At 29.5% G+C, this 22661-nt stretch overlaps 4 protein-coding genes across 5 annotated transcripts; 1 reads left to right on the forward strand and 3 right to left on the reverse strand.

The window, feature by feature from the left end:
* The first annotated feature begins 2812 nt into the window (after window positions 1–2812).
* On the forward strand, window positions 2813–5994 carry LOC137921647 (peptidyl-alpha-hydroxyglycine alpha-amidating lyase 2-like). The gene is made up of 5 exons (XM_068764450.1): window positions 2813–2956; window positions 3051–3196; window positions 3262–3460; window positions 4651–5166; window positions 5782–5994. The coding sequence occupies exons 1-5, from the start codon at window positions 2813–2815 to the stop codon at window positions 5899–5901; spliced, it is 1125 nt and encodes a 374-aa protein (XP_068620551.1). The 3' UTR covers window positions 5902–5994.
* Window positions 5995–8003: 2009 nt separating this feature from the next.
* On the reverse strand, window positions 8004–11351 carry Use1 (Vesicle transport protein Use1). 2 transcript variants are annotated; one of them, XM_068764253.1, is made up of 7 exons: window positions 11281–11351; window positions 11001–11191; window positions 10771–10867; window positions 10103–10229; window positions 9618–9823; window positions 8764–8905; window positions 8004–8624 (listed from the first exon to the last, which is right to left on the reverse strand). In XM_068764253.1, exons 2-7 carry the CDS (start codon window positions 11189–11191, stop codon window positions 8575–8577), a joined length of 813 nt encoding a protein of 270 aa, XP_068620354.1. In that variant the 5' UTR covers window positions 11281–11351; the 3' UTR covers window positions 8004–8574. The 2 variants fall into 2 exon arrangements, with proteins under 2 accessions (XP_068620354.1, XP_068620353.1); XM_068764252.1 differs by lacking the exon at window positions 11281–11351 and having other exon boundaries at window positions 11001–11264.
* Window positions 11352–13238: 1887 nt separating this feature from the next.
* On the reverse strand, window positions 13239–18132 carry Prosalpha3 (proteasome alpha3 subunit). Its single transcript, XM_068764220.1, has 6 exons — window positions 18027–18132; window positions 17866–17908; window positions 17465–17794; window positions 17025–17155; window positions 15056–15179; window positions 13239–13446 (listed from the first exon to the last, which is right to left on the reverse strand). Exons 1-6 carry the CDS (start codon window positions 18027–18029, stop codon window positions 13304–13306), a joined length of 774 nt encoding a protein of 257 aa, XP_068620321.1. The 5' UTR covers window positions 18030–18132; the 3' UTR covers window positions 13239–13303.
* Window positions 18133–19846: 1714 nt separating this feature from the next.
* On the reverse strand, window positions 19847–22661 carry LOC137921749 (uncharacterized). Its single transcript, XM_068764567.1, has 3 exons — window positions 22290–22661; window positions 21517–21709; window positions 19847–20294 (listed from the first exon to the last, which is right to left on the reverse strand). The coding sequence occupies exons 1-3, from the start codon at window positions 22587–22589 to the stop codon at window positions 19996–19998; spliced, it is 792 nt and encodes a 263-aa protein (XP_068620668.1). The 5' UTR covers window positions 22590–22661; the 3' UTR covers window positions 19847–19995.

Genomic DNA, 22661 nt, shown 5'->3' on the forward strand with positions numbered 1-22661 from the left:
CTGACTCCTCTCGGCAAGACTAGGACTCAATGGACGTTTGAGATGTCATATTTTACATTGCTGTGTACTCTACGTTTTGAATTTTGCACGCCTTTCTGGCCCACCCATATTATTATAAAAATGATATTGTATCATCTGATGTTTTTGATAATTAATGTCAAATGTTCTATTGTGAACAAAAACTATTTCAATTCGGGCCTTCAATTTTTAAGGTTTCAGCATTATATTGTTCCGTATAAAAATTAGTAATCCTTACTTCCGTTCATAGTACTCACTATTTCCATGGGCTTTTAATTTATATACATACATCTCCACTGAAGTATAGGGGAAACGATATTTTATGAACCTGATATTTATAAGTGCCATTCTATGTTTAGTAAATACAACTTAGAAGTCTTAATTTATTGCTTTTGTAAATTTACATTTCTTTACATTATTTATCTCTACGTTTAAGAGTTTTATTAGAATATACTATAACTATTTATTAAAAAAATATTTACAAAGTGTTTAAAATATAATTATATTACAAGACCTTGTTGATTGGAGTGTGTTATGTAATTTTAGCAAAATCATTACGAAATGTGTTGTATTTTGTAGTTATAAATGTCGAAGTCCTACTAGTGGTTAGCTAGTAAATTTTGTAAAACCTATTTGTAATAAAACTATTGTTATTTTAAATTTGTACATTTTTTTGTACTTCCTACATATTTTTAACCTCCACTTTAGGTAAATCGGCCACATAGTTAAAGTAATGAAAAGATATTGCATTCTGACAACGCAAGACCGGTCATCGTGGCGGTATTTAAGGGAGGCCTATGCCTTGCAGTGGGCGTGATGAAATGTTTTAAAATCCCCAATAAAAATAGTTCGTTAAAAAGTGAAGAAATAACTAATAATAAAAATCCGCAAAATAAAAATAATTAAAACATCTTATGTACAGCATATTCGTGTAATAAATCTACAAAGAACAATTCAAGCTTAATTCTTGTTAAATCATTTGCAACTTTTTTATTATCGCGTGTAATGATTTTTACGTTTTTCATTGCGCGCGCATATTCGGAACAGTACAATGAAATTTGAACCTTAATTTTAACAGTTTTAAGTAGCTATAGCTGTGCTTTTTAATATTCTATATAAATTATATGATTACATAAATAGGTCATGGTGACAGTTTATTTTTGACCTAAAATAAATAAATTAAAAAAAAATTATTTGAACTTTAACTGTTTTCACCAAGTTGTTAATTATCAGGTCCTATATATTAGTATTGAGTATTATGAATGTATTTATACATACTATGTATTAGTATGAAAGGAAAAAGTTTTGGATCTTGGTAGAAAAAAAAATTAGGTATCCTTAAAATAGAGCACTTATTTAAAAATATACACCCACCTAGACAATGGTTGTTTTAGTAAAATACTACCTCGACGCACACAACGAAAATTGCGAAGCTCCGTCTGAGGGCGTAAACTAGAAAGCTTCCGCAATTTGACAACTATTTTCTATTTTAAGACTAAACCATTGATATGATTCAGGTAAGTTATTGTGATACTTATATGAATACCATTAAGTGATATTGTAAAGAAGTAGTTTGTGAAAAACGTGCGTTATTTCAGCCGCAACATGTGATGGTTGCGTATTTATTTATGATGAACGTAACGCTAGAGTCGGCCACTATAGCGAAACGTAGCTATTCAGATCAATCTGTTCGAGGATATATTACTGAGGTGAGTTATTCATTTTTTACACTCAAAAGTAATGTTTAATGCAAATTTTAATTCCTAAACACTTTTTTACCGTCTTTAATAACCTTAAAAGGATATAATTTTTTGCATTATAAAAATTACAATGATTTAAACTAAAAAAATTAGTTAAAGAAAGTGATTACGTGATGACAAATGTGAAAAAAAATAAAGGAAACGTAAATAAATTTAACGATTAAAATTAAATATTTAATTTATTATGTCTATTACTTTAATATAAAATTGATTGGTCGATTTATAGAGTATTACTTCTACACGTTTATAGTGATGAAACAATTTTATATATTTAATTTTGCAGAGAACCTGCTGGTGGAATGAAGTCTGCAAGGAAGAATTCCAAACACTGTTCAGATGTAAATGTCCCTCCTGGTCTTACTGCCGAAGTCCCGGCAAGTATTACAACGCAGTTTGTTCAATGACAGAGACCGGATATATTTGGGACCAACCTAATTCACAATGGCGCGGTCAGTAATTACGGAGGACAATTGTTACATTAAAGTAACATTGTGACATTTTAAAACGATTTTTTTATTGTGTAATTAATAAATATTTAATTATCTTTTCATAACTTAGAGCTTATAACTTATTAACTTAAACATACATACAATTTTTTTTTATTAATTTTCATGTTAAACCATTGTTATAACAGAAAATTCAACGTGCCAAGTTTTAATAAAGGTTAAAAAGAGACTCCGACTAGAATTTCTCATAGTATTTCATGTAATTTAATTCAATGTTATTGAAGCAGTTAACTTCGCTATTTTTAACGTTTATCTTCTACTGTAAAATATTATGAATTTTAAGTCTAGTGATTGATTTAACTGTATTTTGCCGATACTTTAAATTAAAATGTGTAAAATGTAATTGAATTTTCATTTTAACAACCCAACAAAATTTAACCTTGAAAAAATGTTCTTTGTGTAGTTAGTTTTTTTATAATAGAAGCAAAACTGAATAACGCATGCGCAGTAGCCGGACAAAGTGCCGACAATCAATACAGCACCAGTGCGAACGAAAAGATATATCCGACAAGAACTTAATCACAACAAATGTTTAACAAAATGTTGCAAATATTTTTGTTAATTTTTCATATCATTAACGTTTACTGTGAACCGGAGACGGTGAGAGATAACATAGATTACATTAGTTACGGTAATGGCGAGGATGCGTTGAAAAATCTGGATACGCATATTGTAAGTATGTTATCATAATCCAATAAATATAAGAAATATTTTTCGTTACGCATTTAATAAGCATTTTACATCAACATTCCCTATCATATTTCAGCCTAAAGATGAAATCGTTCTACGGCCACAAGAAGTAAAAGAATGGCCTCAACAATCACTGAACGTGGGACAAATTACTGCAGTATCTATAAACTCATTAGGACAACCTGTTATTTTCCATAGGGCCGAGAGAGTGTGGGATGAAAGGTATGCTTAATGTTCCTAGACAGGTTTTATGAAATTTAATCGTTTAACTTTCAAAATTATTTTAGTACATTTAACGAGTCAAACGTTTATCAAAATCTGGACAAAGGTCCGATTATAGAAGACACGATACTGGTACTGGACCCACATACAGGTTCGGTATTACATAGCTGGGGAGCATATGCGTTTTATATGCCTCATGGGTTAACTGTAGACCATCACGACAATGTATGGGTTACTGACGTTGCAAAACACCAGGTATTCAAGGTTGGTATTATTCTTTATTATTTTATATTATCTTTCTCAGAGACAAAAAAAATGGTATGTAATATTACACAAAAAGTACAACCTGTACGGATCTAATAAGGGAAACCGTTTAACTCTTCTTAACCTAGAGACATATACGACCTAAACCTCATTATATAACCTTTACCTCGATAAACATTCGTTGCTAATCAACAACTTTTTATTAAAATTTAACCCCAATTTTTGACTTCCTTTATCCCGCCCTTTTAAGGTGAAATTCCGGAATGGAGCATATTAAGAGAAGAACCTATATCATCCAATAAAAACGAAATTCGAATAATGTAGTTTATTAGTCTAATAAAATGTAGAGATCTTAGTTTTTTTATTAGAGTTGTATTAATCAAGGTGAATAGTAGCTCAGAAGTAAAGAACTTTAGAAGTAAAGAGGTTATCGATCTTAATTTAAATAAAAGATAGTTGTACGAAGTAAATCAAATGGCTGTTGTGTTCTTGTGTGTGTTTGTATAAATGTTGTTCAAACGAAGTTATGCTACAAGCCAGCTTTGGCTTTATGCAGCTTCATCGAAATCGAGCCCGCGGAAACAGGCGAGCAAAACATGTGTTTGTTAAAATTACATGGCTATTTATACCTGTCAAAAAGATGATTGTTTTGGCGTCAGTTGGTACTCGCGGGAAAGCAATCGGGCGAAAAAATATGAATGTTCATTTGGCTGCAAAAGTAATATCATATAGGCATAATTTAAGTAGGCATTTTTATGCTCCTTTGAATTGTCAACAATTTTAACATTATAAAAGGCCAGTGTAGGCAGCTAAGCTACCACCGGCTTGGAATACTGATCTGCTGAGAAAAACAGGCAAACACTCAACAGTTGCTCTTTTAAAATGAAATTTAACATTGTCTGATGTATACATTACATTATATTGTAAATAACACACATTTCGATCAACTAAAAACGTTTGAATGCCATAATTATATATAATTAATAACATTCTTGTAATTCTAGGTTTAAAACTAAGAAAAAGGTCTTAGATATCATGTGGAACTTTATTATATATGCATGTACACTGACCTGTGAAGGATTTGTTAATTAAATTCATTAATAGGCAGTTTGTACAAATAATTACAAACATTTAATTTTTAATCTGAATTCATTGACTGGTAACCAATATATCTTTTTTTCACATTTCAGTATATTCCGAGTAATCACAAGTATCCTAGCTTGACAATTGGCGAAGCTTTTACTGCGGGCTACCCGTACAGACGGCGCGTGTTGCTTTGCATGCCAACCTCTGTAGCGATAGCTACGACAGGTGAAATATTCGTTGCAGACGGCTATTGCAACAACCAGATATTAAAATTTAACGCGGCCGGCACTTTACTTTTAACTATACCCGCATTTTCCGACACATTAACGCTGAACCTTCCGCATAGCGTTACATTGTTGGAACAATTGGATGTGGTATGCGTTGCTGATAGAGAAAACATGAGAATTGTATGCCCAAAAGCTGGACTGAAAAGCTACGTAGATATTATGGAACCAGCTACAATTATTGAAGATCCTACGTTAGGAAGAGTCTTCGCCGTCACGTCTCATGGAGATATTATTTACGCTGTTAACGGACCGACGTCACAGAATATTGCAGTTCGAGGTTTTACAGTGAACGCAGTCTATGGTAATATATTGGATACATGGGAGCCTGTTACAGTAAGTTTTTGATGAGACTTATACTTTTGTAAAAAGCTAATTAACTTCTCCTTCTTAATTGGCAATGAGAATATACACATCTACCCGACGGGATATCGGTAACAAAATAATTCAATAGTAAGAGATCACAAAAGGTGATCGTTTGAAGATTTTTTTTTGTTTACTTATATTTATATAATAAAAACACAAGTACAAATTGAAAAGTAACAAAAATTACAAATAACAAGTACAAATGAAATTTACGCGATTTATGCAGCGATGGTACAAAAGCCGATTTTATCGCTCATGACAATCTCTGCAAGAAAACCTTTGAATAGAAATGGTAAAAATACCAGAAGGCAGCTTAGGGTGTACATAACAAAAAAGAGGATAATACAGAGTATAAAATATCATACACATGGTGTATACACATTTATATACTTAAAATATATACACATATGTAAAAAAATAGACTAATATTTGAAGTTGTTATTTCACGAAAAAATATTGGAATAATAAGACATTTCATGTCATATAACAAAGTAACGAGCGCAAACGTAAAGTTTGCCCACTTATTATATAGATCCATTATATTTAATATAAAAGAATAAAGTAATAAAAACAATTATTTTGCAGGGTTTTACGAATCCCCATTCCTTGGCGGTTACAAGAAATGGATCACATTTATACGTCACGGAGATTGGACCGAACAAAATTTGGAAGTTCGAATTGACTGACGTATACGATAAAAAGTAGATGACAGCAATGTTTATGTTATTAAAAAGCTTTAAACCTATTATGGCTTTTTGCAACTGCGAATTAAATTCGCAAATATTCTTCAGAGTTTATTAGTGCTAAATAAAACAAGTCAGCATATGTGCGTATAGTACATGCACAATCATTGAATAAACGTAAGATTGCTTAAACAACTTTAGGTTATATGACAACATATTTAAATATCCCTATTTAACAATGTATATTAGACGTATATTTAAAATAAGTACACTTTCAACTAATGTAAATTAAATATATTTCTATGTCTAAAATAGTACCGTACATAACATGCCGTGGAAGAAAGTTTTTGAATATGTTAAGATGAGAAGTAAAAACAATTAACATGCTGGTTTTACTGCTTACCATTTTTACTGTTAATTTTTTTTAAAATGTCCGCCGACTACTTTGCATAAATTTTGTTTACACAAGTGCATAAAAGAAATTAATAACTGTTTTGAAGACATTTCACAACAATTGCAAGTAAATTTTACCGACTCTGAATTCTAACACGCACGTTTAATGATGAACAAATAAATAGAACAATATAGGAAATAAGATGTTTATTGTACTACATTTTTTGCTTAATGCAGAGTTTATTAATGTTAAAAATGAAATTAATTATGTAGTGAGACTAAATCAAAAAAATATGTGAAATCTTGATTTTTGATAAAATCATTATGTGTATGGGCAATAATAAGATAGTTACTTTTGGGTCAAACGCATAATTTTTTTGGCATCCTTATTGTTAAAACAATATTAGTAGATGCCTGTTTTAAAAAAACACACATTGCAATAATGACTATCTGACAAGTGGCGATGTCTAACCGAAACGCCGAAAAAAACGGCAATCTAGACTTTACCAGGAAAACGTATTCGATGTTTCAAAAACTAGTTTTTTACCGCTATTATTTTTTTGATCATGGAATTGATAAATATTTAAACTAATAATAGTAGGAATAAACTTGTTTTATTTGTGTAGTTAGTTATACTAACTGTACTAGTTCAAAAACGGTGTAAGAGGAAAATATATTTTTTATTTTAAAATTTCTTTAGCTACTTGCCAGTAGCCTGTTAATGTTGTAACTTATTAAAAATAAATTTAATGTTACTGCTTTGTAAAAAAAACTAGTTCGACGGTCCAATAAAATCACGCACAGAGTATAATATTATTTCTAAATTATCGTCTATTAAATATATTTTTTGGATGAGGTGTTGCATATGTTATATAAAACACGCTTAAAAGTATATACTTATGTAACGTTGCTTTTGTTATTATTTTTAATTAAAACAACCTTTTTCAATTGTTCAGAATACATTTACTGCAGTATCTTGGGGTAAGTAGGTGGATTGGGTACAATTAATTATTGGAAAAAAATATCAATGGTCTATTCATTTTAGTTAATGTATAAACAAAATTTATATTTGGCAACAATCGATTACATGTAGAAAAATCTATACTTCTGTATAAGTAGAGGATATATAAAAATATCTCTTAAGTCAGATCTCAAACTGGTTTCATTTCAATCCAATAACAATATTTATGATATATATTTTTTACGAAATTTGTGCTATCTTATACTAAATATACTCATTATTGTATAGTATATTTTCATCGGTAATCGGTATTTTTTTCACATTGAATCCTTTAAAAAAAAAAAAACTAAATCATTGTCCATACGGTTAGAAAAAATCAAGGTTATGTAGCTGCAACTTAAACCTTTATTTTTATAGGCTGTTTGCTAATCCGCTAGTCCCGGCTGTAGTGAAAATAGTCGCCTTGTTACCTGACGTCCACTTCGAGCATTGGCTGAAGTTCAGGACTATACCTTGCACGACTGTGGGAACATTCCATCAAATTCCCGCAGGTGTGTAGCCATATAACTTAGACAAATAAAAGCATAACATTTGGAGCAATCCTGTCTACAACTACAAAATTAATATGATTTATATTTACCCTCACATCCATTATACATATGTATATGTGCAAATGTATCACTTTATCAAGTCATTTTCATAAATGACGGGACTTTTACTACAGAAATAGAACTTAAAAAAACGTTACACTGAATTGAATGTATTTTATTTCACAAATATTATTTCATTTTTTCTATATTTAATACGAAAATACATCTGCTATATGAATTACAGAATAGTTTCAACTCCATTCAAACAATATTTTGACATTCCTTCTTCAGTGAACTTGTACCTTCCATTTCTTATTGAATTCTTCCAACAAATGCAGTAACCGCGGGAAAAAACATCTTCTAAAGAAAAACCAATGATCAGATCGCCACAGGTTGCTTTAAAAGAGAGTATGCCTTGCTCTAGGCCCTGTTATTAAAGATCAGAGGTAGTATAATTATAGCAACCTTTTTTAAGATGACATATGGTAAGCAAACCTTCCCATTAAGTATCAACATCTATAATATATTATTACCATAAATAAATGTCACTGATCTATCAAAGTGGAATGTAATGTTGCCCATACATGTGCATTTTTTCAAACTAGTAACTCATCTTGTCACTAATACAATAGAAAAGTGATCTTGAATATATTTTATTCAATATCAAGTTAAATAATATCATATACATAGCCTTTCTTACTTATATATTTATATATAGGACTACATTATAATTTAATAAAGCCTATATGAATTATGCCTCATATTTTCTTTTCTTCATAACCTTCATGAATAGAACCATATCTGTAAGAAAAAAAGTATTTTAAAAAAAATTATTATTGATTCTGAAACATCAATCAAAAAAAACAAATGTAACTTGGACAATGTAGTATTACTATTTTGTTATCACAGAGAAACAGACAAATAGAGATTAATAACATACTTATGAAAATAACCATAACAGCCGCCAGCATAATCCATAACCAGCACTTCCATGCACTGCGGCTGTGTTCCTGAAGCCGTTCAGATTCCACTTTTAATGACATTGTATTTCTGTCTGTGAGATCCGAGGATTTCTTCAAAGCCTGTGAAAAAACAAACCACATTTTATATGATTACCGATTAGTACCTGAAAGTTGTTGCTTTAATATGGACAGAATTTTTGTTAAAGATTTAGCAAACAGGCAAGCGAGGCATATAAATAATTCCATAGAAGCCTTCATAATATATTTTTCAAAATATAACTTATAAATATCAGAGAAATTGAATGATTTATTGCAAAAATAGAACTGTAGCTTTTGAAAAAAAAATTGACATCAAGGCTTTTGGAATAATTGTAACTTTATTATATCTGTTATATTTAAATAAGCTGTTTTTTAAAATCTGAGAAAAAATTGTTCCATGCAAATATCATTTATACCTACTTTTTAACTCTTTTGGGCAGCAGAGGTACAATACCTCTAATATTGGTTTGTTGAGGCATAAGTTCTTTCAGTCTTTAATAGATGATTAAATAATTTGGAGATGAATAATTGTAATAATTAACAAAACCCAATTAATTAACTTCATAACTAATAAATAACTGACTATTATATTTTGTCTATTATTATCAACTTCAACTAAAAGAAGCAATGTTGTGGTTATGCATTCCACCATATTTATTATTAAATAGACTTTTAAGAACAATGCACATTATATTTCAGTGCATTTTTTCAAGAAAGAGATAACTGAATTGTAAACCGACTGATTTGAACTAGTTAAATCATGGAAACATTAATAATGTTTTTTAAAACTTACCTCAGTATCACCTCTTATAATAGTACTAGCTATTTGTGACTGTTCCTTTAAGCTTTTTGTCAGTAAGACCATATTTTCCGCTACTTTCTCTTGCATGTTTTGGTGATATTTAAGAAGAGAATCAATGTCTTCTTGGCTTGCATTATTACTAGTGAAATTAGGTGCTTTTATGATATTCCTTTTACGTAGGGATTCATCACTATCATCTAAAACCAAAATACTATTTTTATTGAATAGTGATACACTAAGTTTACACACATTAAGTTCTTATTTAAAGAATTCAGGGTCCCCAGCTCCATTATTAGGTTATTACAATATATTTAATTCAAATTTTTTACAAGACTATTTTGAAAAAAAAATTAAAACACAAAACAATTAAATTCGTTATAAAATATTATTATCTTTGAGGGAACAGTTCAACAAAATTTGAAATGCTTTTGCAGAGATTTACCTATAACATATTATCAAAGCTTAAGGCTACTAACCTAGACCAAATAGTTCTGATCTCAATTCTACTCCATATTTAGCAACTGTTTTTTGATGAATTTCTTGAGCAGCAGCATCTGCGGTCATTGTTGCAGGTCCATGAGACAAAAGTTGTACAGCTTCCAACTGTAAAAACATTGCACTTAATCTTTATAAAAACATATGATTACATTTAGTATAAATATTAAATATGTACATACAAAACAAGCATTTACACATAAAAACTGGGCTGGTCATATAATAACATTCTTTTATTTTAACTTACTACAATCTATATTACTATTTTATTAACTACAATATCATTGTAGGTCTTTGTCAGATAACTCCGAAATTCGAGAGCAAATTTATGCAAAGGAATTTTAAAAGCTAAGAAATTAGAAAGAAGCCTTTTATCTAACCAACTGATAAATTAATAAAAGGAATTAAATTCAGAGTCTGTACCAGCATATAAGCTGTTTGTTTCAAACATTCTTATGACGGAAAATTTTCAAAACAAGTGTTTTCATAAGCCAAGACTACAATTTTCGGCAAATATGCCACCGTCTTTCCATCGCTTTTTATATACTATTATTTATTAACATATTTCCAACTAAAAATACTGTTTATTGTTTAATTATGCTTAAAATCAAATTAATAATTTTAACTTCTACAAAAGCTAAGATTGTACCTTTTCAATGGGACTATTTAAATTTGCTGTTTGTATAAGTCCCTTTAAAAACGCTGCACGCTTTGAATATTCATTAATTACGTCCTTTGATAATTTACTGCAATCAAACATAAGCCAAACAATTTACTCGTCTGTTATTAGCACTTTAAAAAATGATCGTCTTTTAATAAAGTATTTCAGACAAGATAAAAAAAATCCTTAGTTTAAGTGTCTTTAAAGTTAGCACTTACTAAGGTCCAGACTTTAATTTAGTTATCATTTCACCCAGAGCCTCCACGTATTGGTTTAGTCTCCAATTTCCCTCCACAGGTTCCTGTTTGGCAATTATCTCGCATTTATTCAGTAGTAGACGTATATTCATTTCTTCTTTACTTCTTTTAGGTACTGTTCCAGAAATAACTCTTGGTTTTACAACTGCCATCTTCATTCAGAATTTTTAATTACAAACTAAAACTGTCTTAAACCATTAATAAATAAAGGTAATCAATATAAAACCAATGACAATCCTACCAGTATCAGTAGCCTTGTCTATGTATGGATAAATTTCTTATAATCGATAAAATATTTTCAATTCAATTTACGCAATTGATACGATCAGTTAAATTATCGATTAGTAAACAAAAAAACTCTGACACGTAAAGAACAAGATACCTTCAAAATGTGCCAATGAAGTTTAATAAAATATTTAATTAATAAGGCTCTTCTACAGTTTAACTTATAATGGATGACACTTTCTTAAACAAATTCGATAGAAGTTTTATCTTCTGTAATATCGATAACATACTTTTTCAAGAACCTATCGGATATCCACCGGAGAGAGTTAAAAAAGGGCTCTATCAACTTTTCATATTTTTCAACAAGGAAAGGCACAGATGATATTAATATGTTTCAATAGTTGCAGACAAATTTAAAGATTATTTTACTTGATAATATTTAGAAAGGTGCAAGCATCATTTCTTATTAAAACAGATTAAAAATAGATTAAATGTGTAGTCATTTGATTATCTGGCAAATTTGGGTTTCTTTCATTACTGACAACATCTACCAACGAATCCGTCACATTGATATTTTGATCTCTTTCCTCCTTATATTTCAATTACGGATTGAATAGAAATTATTAGAAGAACACATGTACTTTAGTGTTTTGAATACGAAAAATGCTTGTTAACACTTCCTTATCTCTTTACCATTAACCAATAACATAAACTGGGCATTTTCTGGCAGTAAAATTGTCTGGCAAGTAAAGTATAACACGATTTTGATATCTCTAATTTATTTTTCAATTTTATAATACTACGGAAAACCATCATATGTGAAAATAACAAAATGAATCAGAAAAACTTTAATAATTTCTAGTTTTTTAAAATGAAATATACAGTTTTTCATTACTTAATATGAACATTATATATTCACATTTTTTATTAAATAAAAAAAATTAAACTTAATTCATCTTACAATGAAAGTTAAACCTGTTTTTGTAAAATCGTGATTTTTACCCTTTAAAAGTTTTTGAGCGACATATGTAGTATAATCACTACGGTGAAGTACTAATAGAATAGTTTTTAAAAGTAGGTAATTCATACATACAATCAAATGTATCTCATTAAACAAGTAGCCAAAAAAATAAAAGCCAACCCTAAAATATTTATTCATACTATGTATATTTGAGAGTATGTAAAATAACGATTTGAAGATATAAATTTTTTGCCTAATTTTAAAAATTCATAATTATTTACCTTGAAGTAACATATTACAGAGTATTTTACTTACCATTTATGTATAGAATTCTATTTGAAATTAGATAGATTATTGTAATTTAAATTATGTTTTCAAACTACATTAATCACATTTTGTTTCAATATTATTAGTGCAATTGTATTAAAAATTAACTCGTCGTGTATTTAATTTGATAAGTTAAATTGGAATAAAGTTTCGAAAAAAAAACCCGGATAAGCTAAAAAGCTAAGGATAGATGCTTTGTTCAGGTCCTTTGTATTTGCTTTATATTAGTGTCAGCTTCTTTAGTTGATTTATCTTTTTACTTTAAATAAGATTAACATTTATACAGTACTATATCACACACAAATACATACAAAACAGAAAAATAAAACAGGACATGTCTACACTAAGAACAAAACATGATAAAATATTTATATTCAAGAAGACTACTTTAGTAGGTACTAATAATGTGTCACAGTAGTGTGAAATGGTTTAGCGACAAGAATCACTTAGTGGGTGAAAAACTGTTTTCAACTATATCCCTGGAGACTGCTACTACTTTTTTACCACCAGAATTTGTAGCTGTTTTTATTTAAACAGGGAATTACTTTTTAAGTAGTTTAGTTTAGGTTAGTTTATTGGATATTATTTTTTAAGTAGTTTGTATATATTTTGTCTATAATCTTTATTATGTTGTTTAAAAGGTATTAGCTTGTAAGCAGGCCCCAATAAAATAATAAGAATTAGAATAAGATCATTGAACCATGAAAATCTTTATTAGCTTGAAATAGCATACTTAAATATGATACAAATATTATGATTTCGTAGGTTGTTTTTTAGCAGCTTCTGCTTCAGCTTCACTCTTCTCAAAGTTAGCAATGAGTTTTTCCACTTCTGAACTTGTTAAAACTCTTATTATGGTCTTGTTATCCTTGCGTGTTAAAGTAGCCATTTCAACTGTAATTAAATTAAAAAAATATTAATAATGTCACATACAAAACGTCTTTAATTTTACTTAGTGGAAACAAAAATTAAAGATAACGACATATAAGTAATATATAATTCTGGCACTTTAGCATTTTTGTTTTATATATACTGCGTACAAAAGACATGAAAGATTAAAAGGCGATAAGTACAAAAGCTGTAGACGTAAGTAAAGAAAAGAGAGTAGTTAAGGCAGGCAAATTTCTCCGCTCGCCGATGGGTAATAATTTGAAATTCAGATAAAAGAGAGACATGGTCGTATTTCCGTGGGTTAAATCCAATTGAATGCACTTATTCAATATATGGTCTAGTGTATTGAGAAGATTTGGATACAATTCAGAATGGCACATATTAGTATAATCAATGACAGGGAGAATCAAGGGTAGCATGAGCATCATCTTTGTCTAGAATATAAGAAAATTCTTCTGGCCGTAGAGACAATTAAAAGCACCTTTTGAGAAATGTAATTCATCTGCAGACGCTAGCTTAAGTTGGTGTCTATTAGGAGTCTCAGGTCCTTAAAACACTGGCACTGAGGAATATCGACGCCGTCAATGGTTAAAGATTAGATATAAGGTAAAGTTAGTTTTTTCAACATTAGAACTTTTAACTGAACTCTTATTGATTATCAACATTTCTTTTAATCTATTTTATTTTTGAGTCTACTCTGCTACCCAAGGTGTTATAGTTGTGAAGAAGAAGCAGGAAGAATCTCCACAGCAAATCTTTAAATAAAGTTTAACAATACAGATTTATACATCTACATTTTGTCAGATAAAGCCTAAATGAAACAAAAAAAAAAATCAAACAACATCATTGCCAAGGATTCTTGTCAATTAAATATTCGCTTGTTGGATTTATCCATAACATTAGTTAGAGGGACAATTTGCTACATTTAGTTCACTTAAAATTTTTGGGCTTCTTACAATTATGGCCCGACATTTTGACATTGACATGATTTACTTTTAAACTAAATTTGTTGTAACAGTCTTTTATGTATAAATAAATTTGCTAGATATAAATTAATTCTATTAATTGCACAGAGACAACAAACTCTATGTCAATTTGGCTGTAAAGCTGTAAGTCATCAGAATACAAATGATATGCATAATGAAAGTTCATAGTAACGGGGTTAATAAATATCAAAAACAAGGGAGAAAGAATTAATGAACACCAGCATTGATATTGCACCAAATTGATGAACAATCATCTAAACAAAAGACTTCTTTGAAGACAACTCAGGAACCAATCCAGCACACTAGGGGATATTGAGAGATGGGAATAACATGGAATAGATTTACTGTTTAGTATTTCACAGTATCCTAAAAATGTTGAAATAGTAAACATTAAAACGAAGTAATTGCTTTTATGTCTAATTGCATCATTATAACATACAGATATGTAGATAGTAGAATCTTAAAAGATATGTAAAAATTTTCATTTATGCATCATTTCATTCATAGGATGTACCAGAGACAGGCCACCCCCAAATATTTCCAATAAAACTGATAGGATGGCAGTGACCTGCATTTGTTTCATTTCATGTATTTTTGTATTTTACTTAATGATGATATCTAATTACCTTTTTCTGGTGTAAGTTTAGTCATATCAAGAGTTTTGCTCAAGACTTTGATTGCTAATGCCTGAGCTTCAGCCAAAGTTGTTTCGTTTTCTTTATATTCCTGTTTAAGACTTGAAACTGCAGCCTGTAAATGATTAAATAAAATTTTGAGTAGGTTATAAAAAATTGTAAGCTTTTTAGTACTTCCATTAAACAGTTCAGTCAAAAAGGATAAAAAAATTTAATAAAATATTAAAATTTCATAAATGGAACAATATTATAAATATTAATTAAGGATTTATTTTTATTTACTATCAACAATTTTCAGCCCATTTATAAGTTTTTTTTTTAAAATCGTAGCTCCAGAAAGACTCTTACAATATATAAGAGTAAAATTTGTAAATAATGTTTTGTCACAAAATAACTAAATGTCTAGGTGTAAGTGGTTCATGATTATTTTTAATATTTTAATTTATTAATCAATATTTTGTTTCACAATAAAGCTGTTCACTTTGCCTACATTTTTATTAGTAACAAATACAGGTTGTAACATGACCCACAGGTCAAAGGTAGCCCAGAGGTTGGAGACCTCCAATATATGTCAATTTCATATACACATCTTTAGAGATTATCAATGGTTTGGCTGTCAATTGAGAAATAGTGACTTTTTTGTAAAGTATTCGGTTCTCTTGGACATTGTAATAATACAATATAACTGTTAACATGCTTAAGCCTAAGTGCATGATTTTATGTTTTAAACTAGTTGAATACTAGGCCTTCCTTGACTTTCAACTACAGTAAATCACTGCTGTATAAAATTTGTGATAATAAATAATTTTCGTTAACAAAATTAAATAATAATGTGTTATTAGCAATGAAATTTGCCAGCCAAGGGCTCACTATCATTGATTAACTACAGTAAAGTGCTTGTTTGTAATAAAAAAAAATTACATTTCATTAATATTAATTGCATTTATGTATATAACGTAAATCGCACTATATAATCTACATGATGTATACATGGATGAAAACTTCATTTATTGGAGGTACGGTTTGTTGTTTTTTGTACTAACATTAATGAACTATTTTCCATCATCACACCAAACTATCTGATACTCTGTATAGTGGTGAGACAAATCTGACATTGGCTCTCCTGTTACTTAGCAGTCTGATTCCACAATCTTTTAAAGTTGGCCTTAATAGATACTGCTAAATGAAACAATTTTTTTCTTGTGATTTTTGCCTGCACTGTCAAACACTGATGGCATATTTCTACTAGTATTTTTTTTTTTGTGGAACAGGGAGATTTATCACGAGATAAACATTATAACAAACCAGTTCTGCACAGATACCAAAATGCAATTTGTATGAGCACAAAGCATCAAAAGTTTACACTAATATAGTGAATTTGAAATACATATATTAATGTTTTTATGTGAAAGCAGTTGATGTTAGGTTAGGTTTATTAAGTTTTGAACTACTGTTTGGTTGCAGAAACAGTTTCAATCTGATTTATTGTCAAAAATGTATACATGTATATTGGTGGTACTTAAAAAACTACCAAATCTGTATTGTCTCTAATAACTCACGTAACTAATCTATAATGCTTTGGAGGCATGAATGTATTCTTAATTGTTAGTTTTAAAATCATATTGGTCCAGATTACTAGTAACAATAAAGTTTGCTGTGGTCTTAATAATCTACAGCAAATCTATGGTTGCTATTAATAACTGTACACTATTTAACTTTGGGACTACTATATATATTGATTATAATTCCCATTCAATTCAAGATGTTAAAATTTTTCTAGTTGTTGCCTTTACAAGATAAAGAATTTTTAGTTACATTTTTCATTACATATTTTTGAGATCTGGTGTTTTGTTAATATGTTTTGTGTTAGTTAGTTGGGTGATAGTTGAAAGTCACATCTGTTAATTTAATATAAATTGTAATGAAAATTATAAATGAATATTTCTTATATCATACTTACAGCACTATTGTTACCAATACATGTGGCTTTCCACCCACCATAATTGCCACTGGGATCTGATTGATACAACTGGTAGCCATAGTGTTTATCCCAGCCCATGTATAATATTGATACACCAAATGGTCGTTTACCTAAAAGCATAAAGACCAAAATAAGCACCAATAACTAGTGATAGTTAATACTCACATGGTTGGCAAGGAAGGATTCATACAGTAATAATTTTTTATTAAATGTAAAATAATTATAGTTTGATAATTTAAAAAGAAACCTTTAAAGTATCTTTTAAAAAGTGCCTCATATTACTTGTAATGTTTTAGCTAATTTAAAATTTATGCACTTTTAAATTCAATATTTATGCAAAAATTATTAAGGCAAATTATTGATCTACATCAAGAAAGGTTTTTGAGTAAAAAAAAACAATGATTATTAATGAAATATACCTCCATACTGAGTGTATGCTTGCTTCACATCACAGAGCCAAGAGACAAGTTGTTCACATGGAATTGACTCTCCATACTGCAGAAGGTACCTTTGAGCAATGAGACGCAACTCATTAGTGAGGACATTAGCATCCGACGTGATGCCCGCAACAGAACAAACCATATCCTCATTTAATTTATATATTTTTTCAGAGAAGAATACTTCATCGAGCAGTTTATTAGTGTTTCGGCGTTCAGCAGCTAACAATATGCCATCAGTCGCTAAAATACCGAGGGACGTCCCAGCATGACTGATAGCTTCCATTGCATATTCAACTTGATACAAACGCCCTGAGGAAATTACAAAAAAACAATTAATGAAGATAATGATATTGAGTACTTAACTATTTAATAATAATCACCTTCGGGTGAAAATATAGTTGTGCGGGTATCATAGCGACGAGCCTGAAAAAAACAAAAAGTTTTGTATTAGACCAGAATGACCAAGCAAGATGAAGCTAACCTTATTTCATTCAATTAAAATAATCCTCGTAAGAAACTTTACTAACGATTATTATCTTACCATATTTGAACCAAACAATAATTGAAAAAAATGAGCAACTAACGCTATTTATGAATTTTACAACTTAAACAGCTTTGCCGGATGACAATGTTGACAGCAAATTCAGAATATCTACAATGACAGCATACTTTTGCTTCTGAAAGTTGTTTTTTTTTAAAGTAGTCATTATAATAGAGAGAAGTTTTGGCCTATTTTTAATCAATTTGTTTTGAGAGTTTGTTCAGTAAAAAGTGTATTATTCATAATTTTTTAGGGCTAATGAAAGTTAATTTGCTTTAATCAAAATCGGTAAAGAAAAAAATTACTTTGGTTTTTCTAATACATAAAAACTGCGTTAAATGGAATAAGTTTTTTTTTAATATACCAATATTATTATATATTTTTGGAGTTGGCTGAAAAATCAGTTGTTACCAATAAATCTCATTGTACTATAAACAGATAAAAAATTTAAGTTTAGACGATTTCTTAACATTGTATAATGAAAATGATTATATGTTAATAGAGAAACTCAAAACGTTAAGTTTTTGTTTAATTTTTTTAGAAGAAACAATAAGATTTAAAAGTTCCTGGTTTTTTTTTATTTATTTGTAAGTATTTTAAGAATAATATTAATTGGCTTTAATAGAAAAGGATTTCATGTTTAATTTTTCAACAAAATTTAATTTGCCATTATTTTACCATTAATTTATTGAATAGAAAAGTTTGTCATTATCTGTAAGGGTTTTCGTCTAAAATGTTTGATAGGCGTTGCCTATGGAACGAATGAATTTTTTCTTTTTTTCATATCGTAAGCAACGTTTAACAATATTTCCATATGAATTTGTTTATACTTTCAATTACATATGTATTGTTACGGTTATTCAGGATTGTCGACAACTAAACAACACTTAGCCATAACTTAAGTTGCCGTTAATTATTGAATGGCAAATGTTACTCCAATTATGGTATGATATCTTAAAGAAAATTTTATTTAAATATGCAAATGTAATGTTTGTTCTTTTAAATTTACATCAAATGAACACACAAACTTTCATTTTTATTATGTATCAATTCAAGTCAAAGTTCATGTTAGTGACTTACTTGTCTGTACGAATTTTAAAAATTAAAAAAGGCTTATGCAGTATATGAACAACAGTCTTAATAATATTGTCAATTAAATTATACATGTGTGTGTATGTATAAAATGCATTAATTTTGTGTAGTAATATACGAGAATTTTATTTTAATTATTTTTATTTTATATAGTAAGTAGCGGTAAAGTTATAAAAATGTACATTTATTAAAATCATTCACTTTCACGTACTAGGTCACTTAATTAACTTAATATTATTATGACATAATAACAATATCAGTAACAATCACAATAAAAACGTTTCATGCAGTACAAATAAAATCCACCAGTTGTCGATCTAACCACACAAGTGTACCTTAATACGTACAGACATTAGGTAAAATTTTTATGATTATCGTAATAAAGAATTACGTATAAAAATTTTTGTATCCATTTACCTTCACACATAAAATAGTGTTTTAACAATACATTTAAACGCGTCTGAATGTATATATTAACTATAAATTGAAAATCTGTTAAACAGGCTGATTAGTTATATATGTAAAAGATTTAAAAGGGTAAATATGTAGCTCACTTGCCAGCAAAAGCTATGAAGCAATAAAATCTTTATAGCTTCTGATAGTACAAAGACTGCAGAGAAATATAGAGAACGATAATAAATTTAATATGTTTCTTACTAAATTATCATTAATGTAATGATAATATGGTAATAAATTATTATTTCTGAAACCTTTGTATTTTTGCATTGAGTTTACAATAGTTAAATAGTCAGCAAATAAACCCCGTTGAAGCTTTTACATTTATCGCCAATCAATCTGTATATTAATAAGAAATACAGATATATTTAAAAAATTAAGCATTGCTGTGCCCATCAGTTGAGTCCTCAATGTATAGTAGTCACATAACATTCCGTGTGGTAGAGATTAAGTCAACAATAGGTTGTACAATCACGTATAACAGTATCATTACGACGAAAACCATGAGCGCTGTTGCTAATCCGCCTTCGGTTGCGCTAAAATAGTCCATGTTGAATCCAATAACCATCGTGATAAGCCCCATTGATATCGCGAACAGTCCAACAGCGATGTGCAGTATCTTCATTGGTCCGTTTTTAATTAATAAACGTACTTTAGAAGAGAAGAGAGCTATGATTCCGGTAATAAAGCTTATTAAGGAGAATACTAACGCAATTACACCTGAAAATAATATTTAATTACATTTTATTCAAGGCAAAACATTCAACATTTTATAAAATTACCTAGTAATAAGTAACAAAACGATGTGAAAATTCTTTAAATCAGCGTGTTTATACTGATTTTTATGTATTTGTATCTCCTTAGACTACCTATAACATATATCATTCAATACTTATTTCAATCGTAACTTATAATTAGACATCGAATGATCGGATGTATTCTGTAGCATATTTTTTTGGTAATAAATTATAGAGGTCTGTTCTTAATGCTGGGATTCAAAAAATCTAGAATAATAAAATGATCAATACAAGTATCAAAACATCAAGATGGTGTTTTTCTGTACATTTCATAATAGCCGATATGCATACGTAATTGGACATTGAATTTTATAATTTATCAAATCAGAAATTTCGAATTTTTTTCGAAATAAAAATGTATTCTATAGTAGTAAACACTATTATTTATATAGTAGCTCTATATATATAGTAGGGCTTTCGTTCTCTCCTATCTCGTTAAAGGACAGGAAAATTACAATTTTAAATTAATTATTTCACATCCTTCTTTTTATTTCTTTACTCGTCTTTCAGTCTTCTCAACATTAGTTCGGTCTTCTAACATACTTCTAATGATCTTACATACTCATCCATTTTTAGTTTCCACCTTTTCGTGACCTTTCATTTTCATTCATCTCACTTCTCAAATGTCACAGGTATTGGGTTCCTTATCTTTTATTTTAACCACAATTTATTTAGTGTTTAAACCATTTTTACTCATTAAATTAGTAGATTAACACAGTTGGTATCATATTTAATTTTATTTATTCTAATATTTCGTTCACAATTTTACTTTCTTTCTCTCTTTCGCTGTTTACCGTTTTCTGATTTTCAATTTTTTTTGTAGATAAGAAGATGAAAGGGGTTACGAAGGTTTGAAAATTGAGTTGTCTAGTCATCCGTGAAGTAATTTATTGGGCGTTGGGCAATTCGTGATAACAGTACTGGAATTTTAATTCATGTACTGTAAAACTTCTGTGCTTTTACAACATCTCTGCATAAAGCGGAACCCTAAAAGTGTTTTGTATTAAAATACGGCCGTAATATCTTCTACAGTTATATACAAAAGCAGCAACTACATTCTCGGATTTTGCCATGTAGCATGTTTACAAATTTCCTTTTGTTTTAAACTAAACGAAAGAGTTGGTATAAAAATTATATTGCCTTACCGCAGATTCCATGAGGCGTGTTTATTTGCATATTGACTTCAGCTAAGCCAAGGAACGTTCCCGCTATAACGAATACGGATCCGATCAGTTGAAGACATCCATGGACGATTCGTTTGCTATCTTTGGACAAAAGACCTGACCACGCGTTGTGCCGATGCAGGGTTAGTACTGCTTCCACCAAAAATAATTGATACTGTAATTTATTAATTTATATAAAGTTCTCAAATTAAAAGACATCATTTAAGACAAAAACACTTTTTTTTGTCTGTGTATATATGTTAAAGCTTCACATTTTTACTGACTCATCACTATATCTCACGATGACTATCGTAAGGCTTAGAGATTTAATATCTGGTAAGAATATTTCTTACGTCGAGTAGAAATCAGCTAAGCGGATTTTACAAAATTACACCCGCAAGGGTGGTTAAGGTAGAGTTCATAAAAACTTGGCCGGAATAATTATTTGGGAATGTTACAAAATATTTAGAATGGATGTTATGAAATCATATTTACAACATACAGTGTGAACCATTAGAAGCAGGCGAGGGATAGTAAGTAGTTTATACAGATTTTATTAGTTTCCACATAATACAGTTAAAAGAAATTTATGTTAAGTAGTTGATATCAAATTATCTTAAAGAAAAATAATTTCTTATCTATGATTCATCGCTAGCTTGATACTAAAAAAAGGAATAAGGCAGTGCAAATATTTTTGAATTACTCATACATCACATTCATAATTGTTTAATTTATCTTAATGAAGTAATACGTACACCTGTGCCGGCAAAAATAATATGCAATTGTAGATTGCTGATGGATCCGTTGGGCGCTGAAGTCAAGGCAAAACGCCACATGCTAAATACCACTATCGCAATTTGCATATGGTGAAGTAGGTTGAACAACTGACAGATAGCTTTCCACGCAGAATTCCACGAAGAGCTATATATTTCACCACTTTCCTCGTCATACGCTGCTGGCGCTCGCGTTAGTTCCGCTTGGTAAGGTACGTGTTCTCTGACTTCAAACATTTCCACCTTCTCCACTGATTGCTGACTCGTGCTTGGTCGATCCATCTTTGACCTCTTCGCAACGTTGTGGGTTCTCCGAACCGTAATTACACAGTTTCACCGCACACGCTTGCATGA

Source organism: Battus philenor, unplaced genomic scaffold (assembly GCF_028537555.1).
Source record: "Battus philenor isolate CCGP_79_NKW_IND1 unplaced genomic scaffold, ilBatPhil1.0.hap1 SCAF_19, whole genome shotgun sequence".
In the NCBI taxonomy this organism is placed as follows: domain Eukaryota; kingdom Metazoa; phylum Arthropoda; class Insecta; order Lepidoptera; family Papilionidae; genus Battus; species Battus philenor.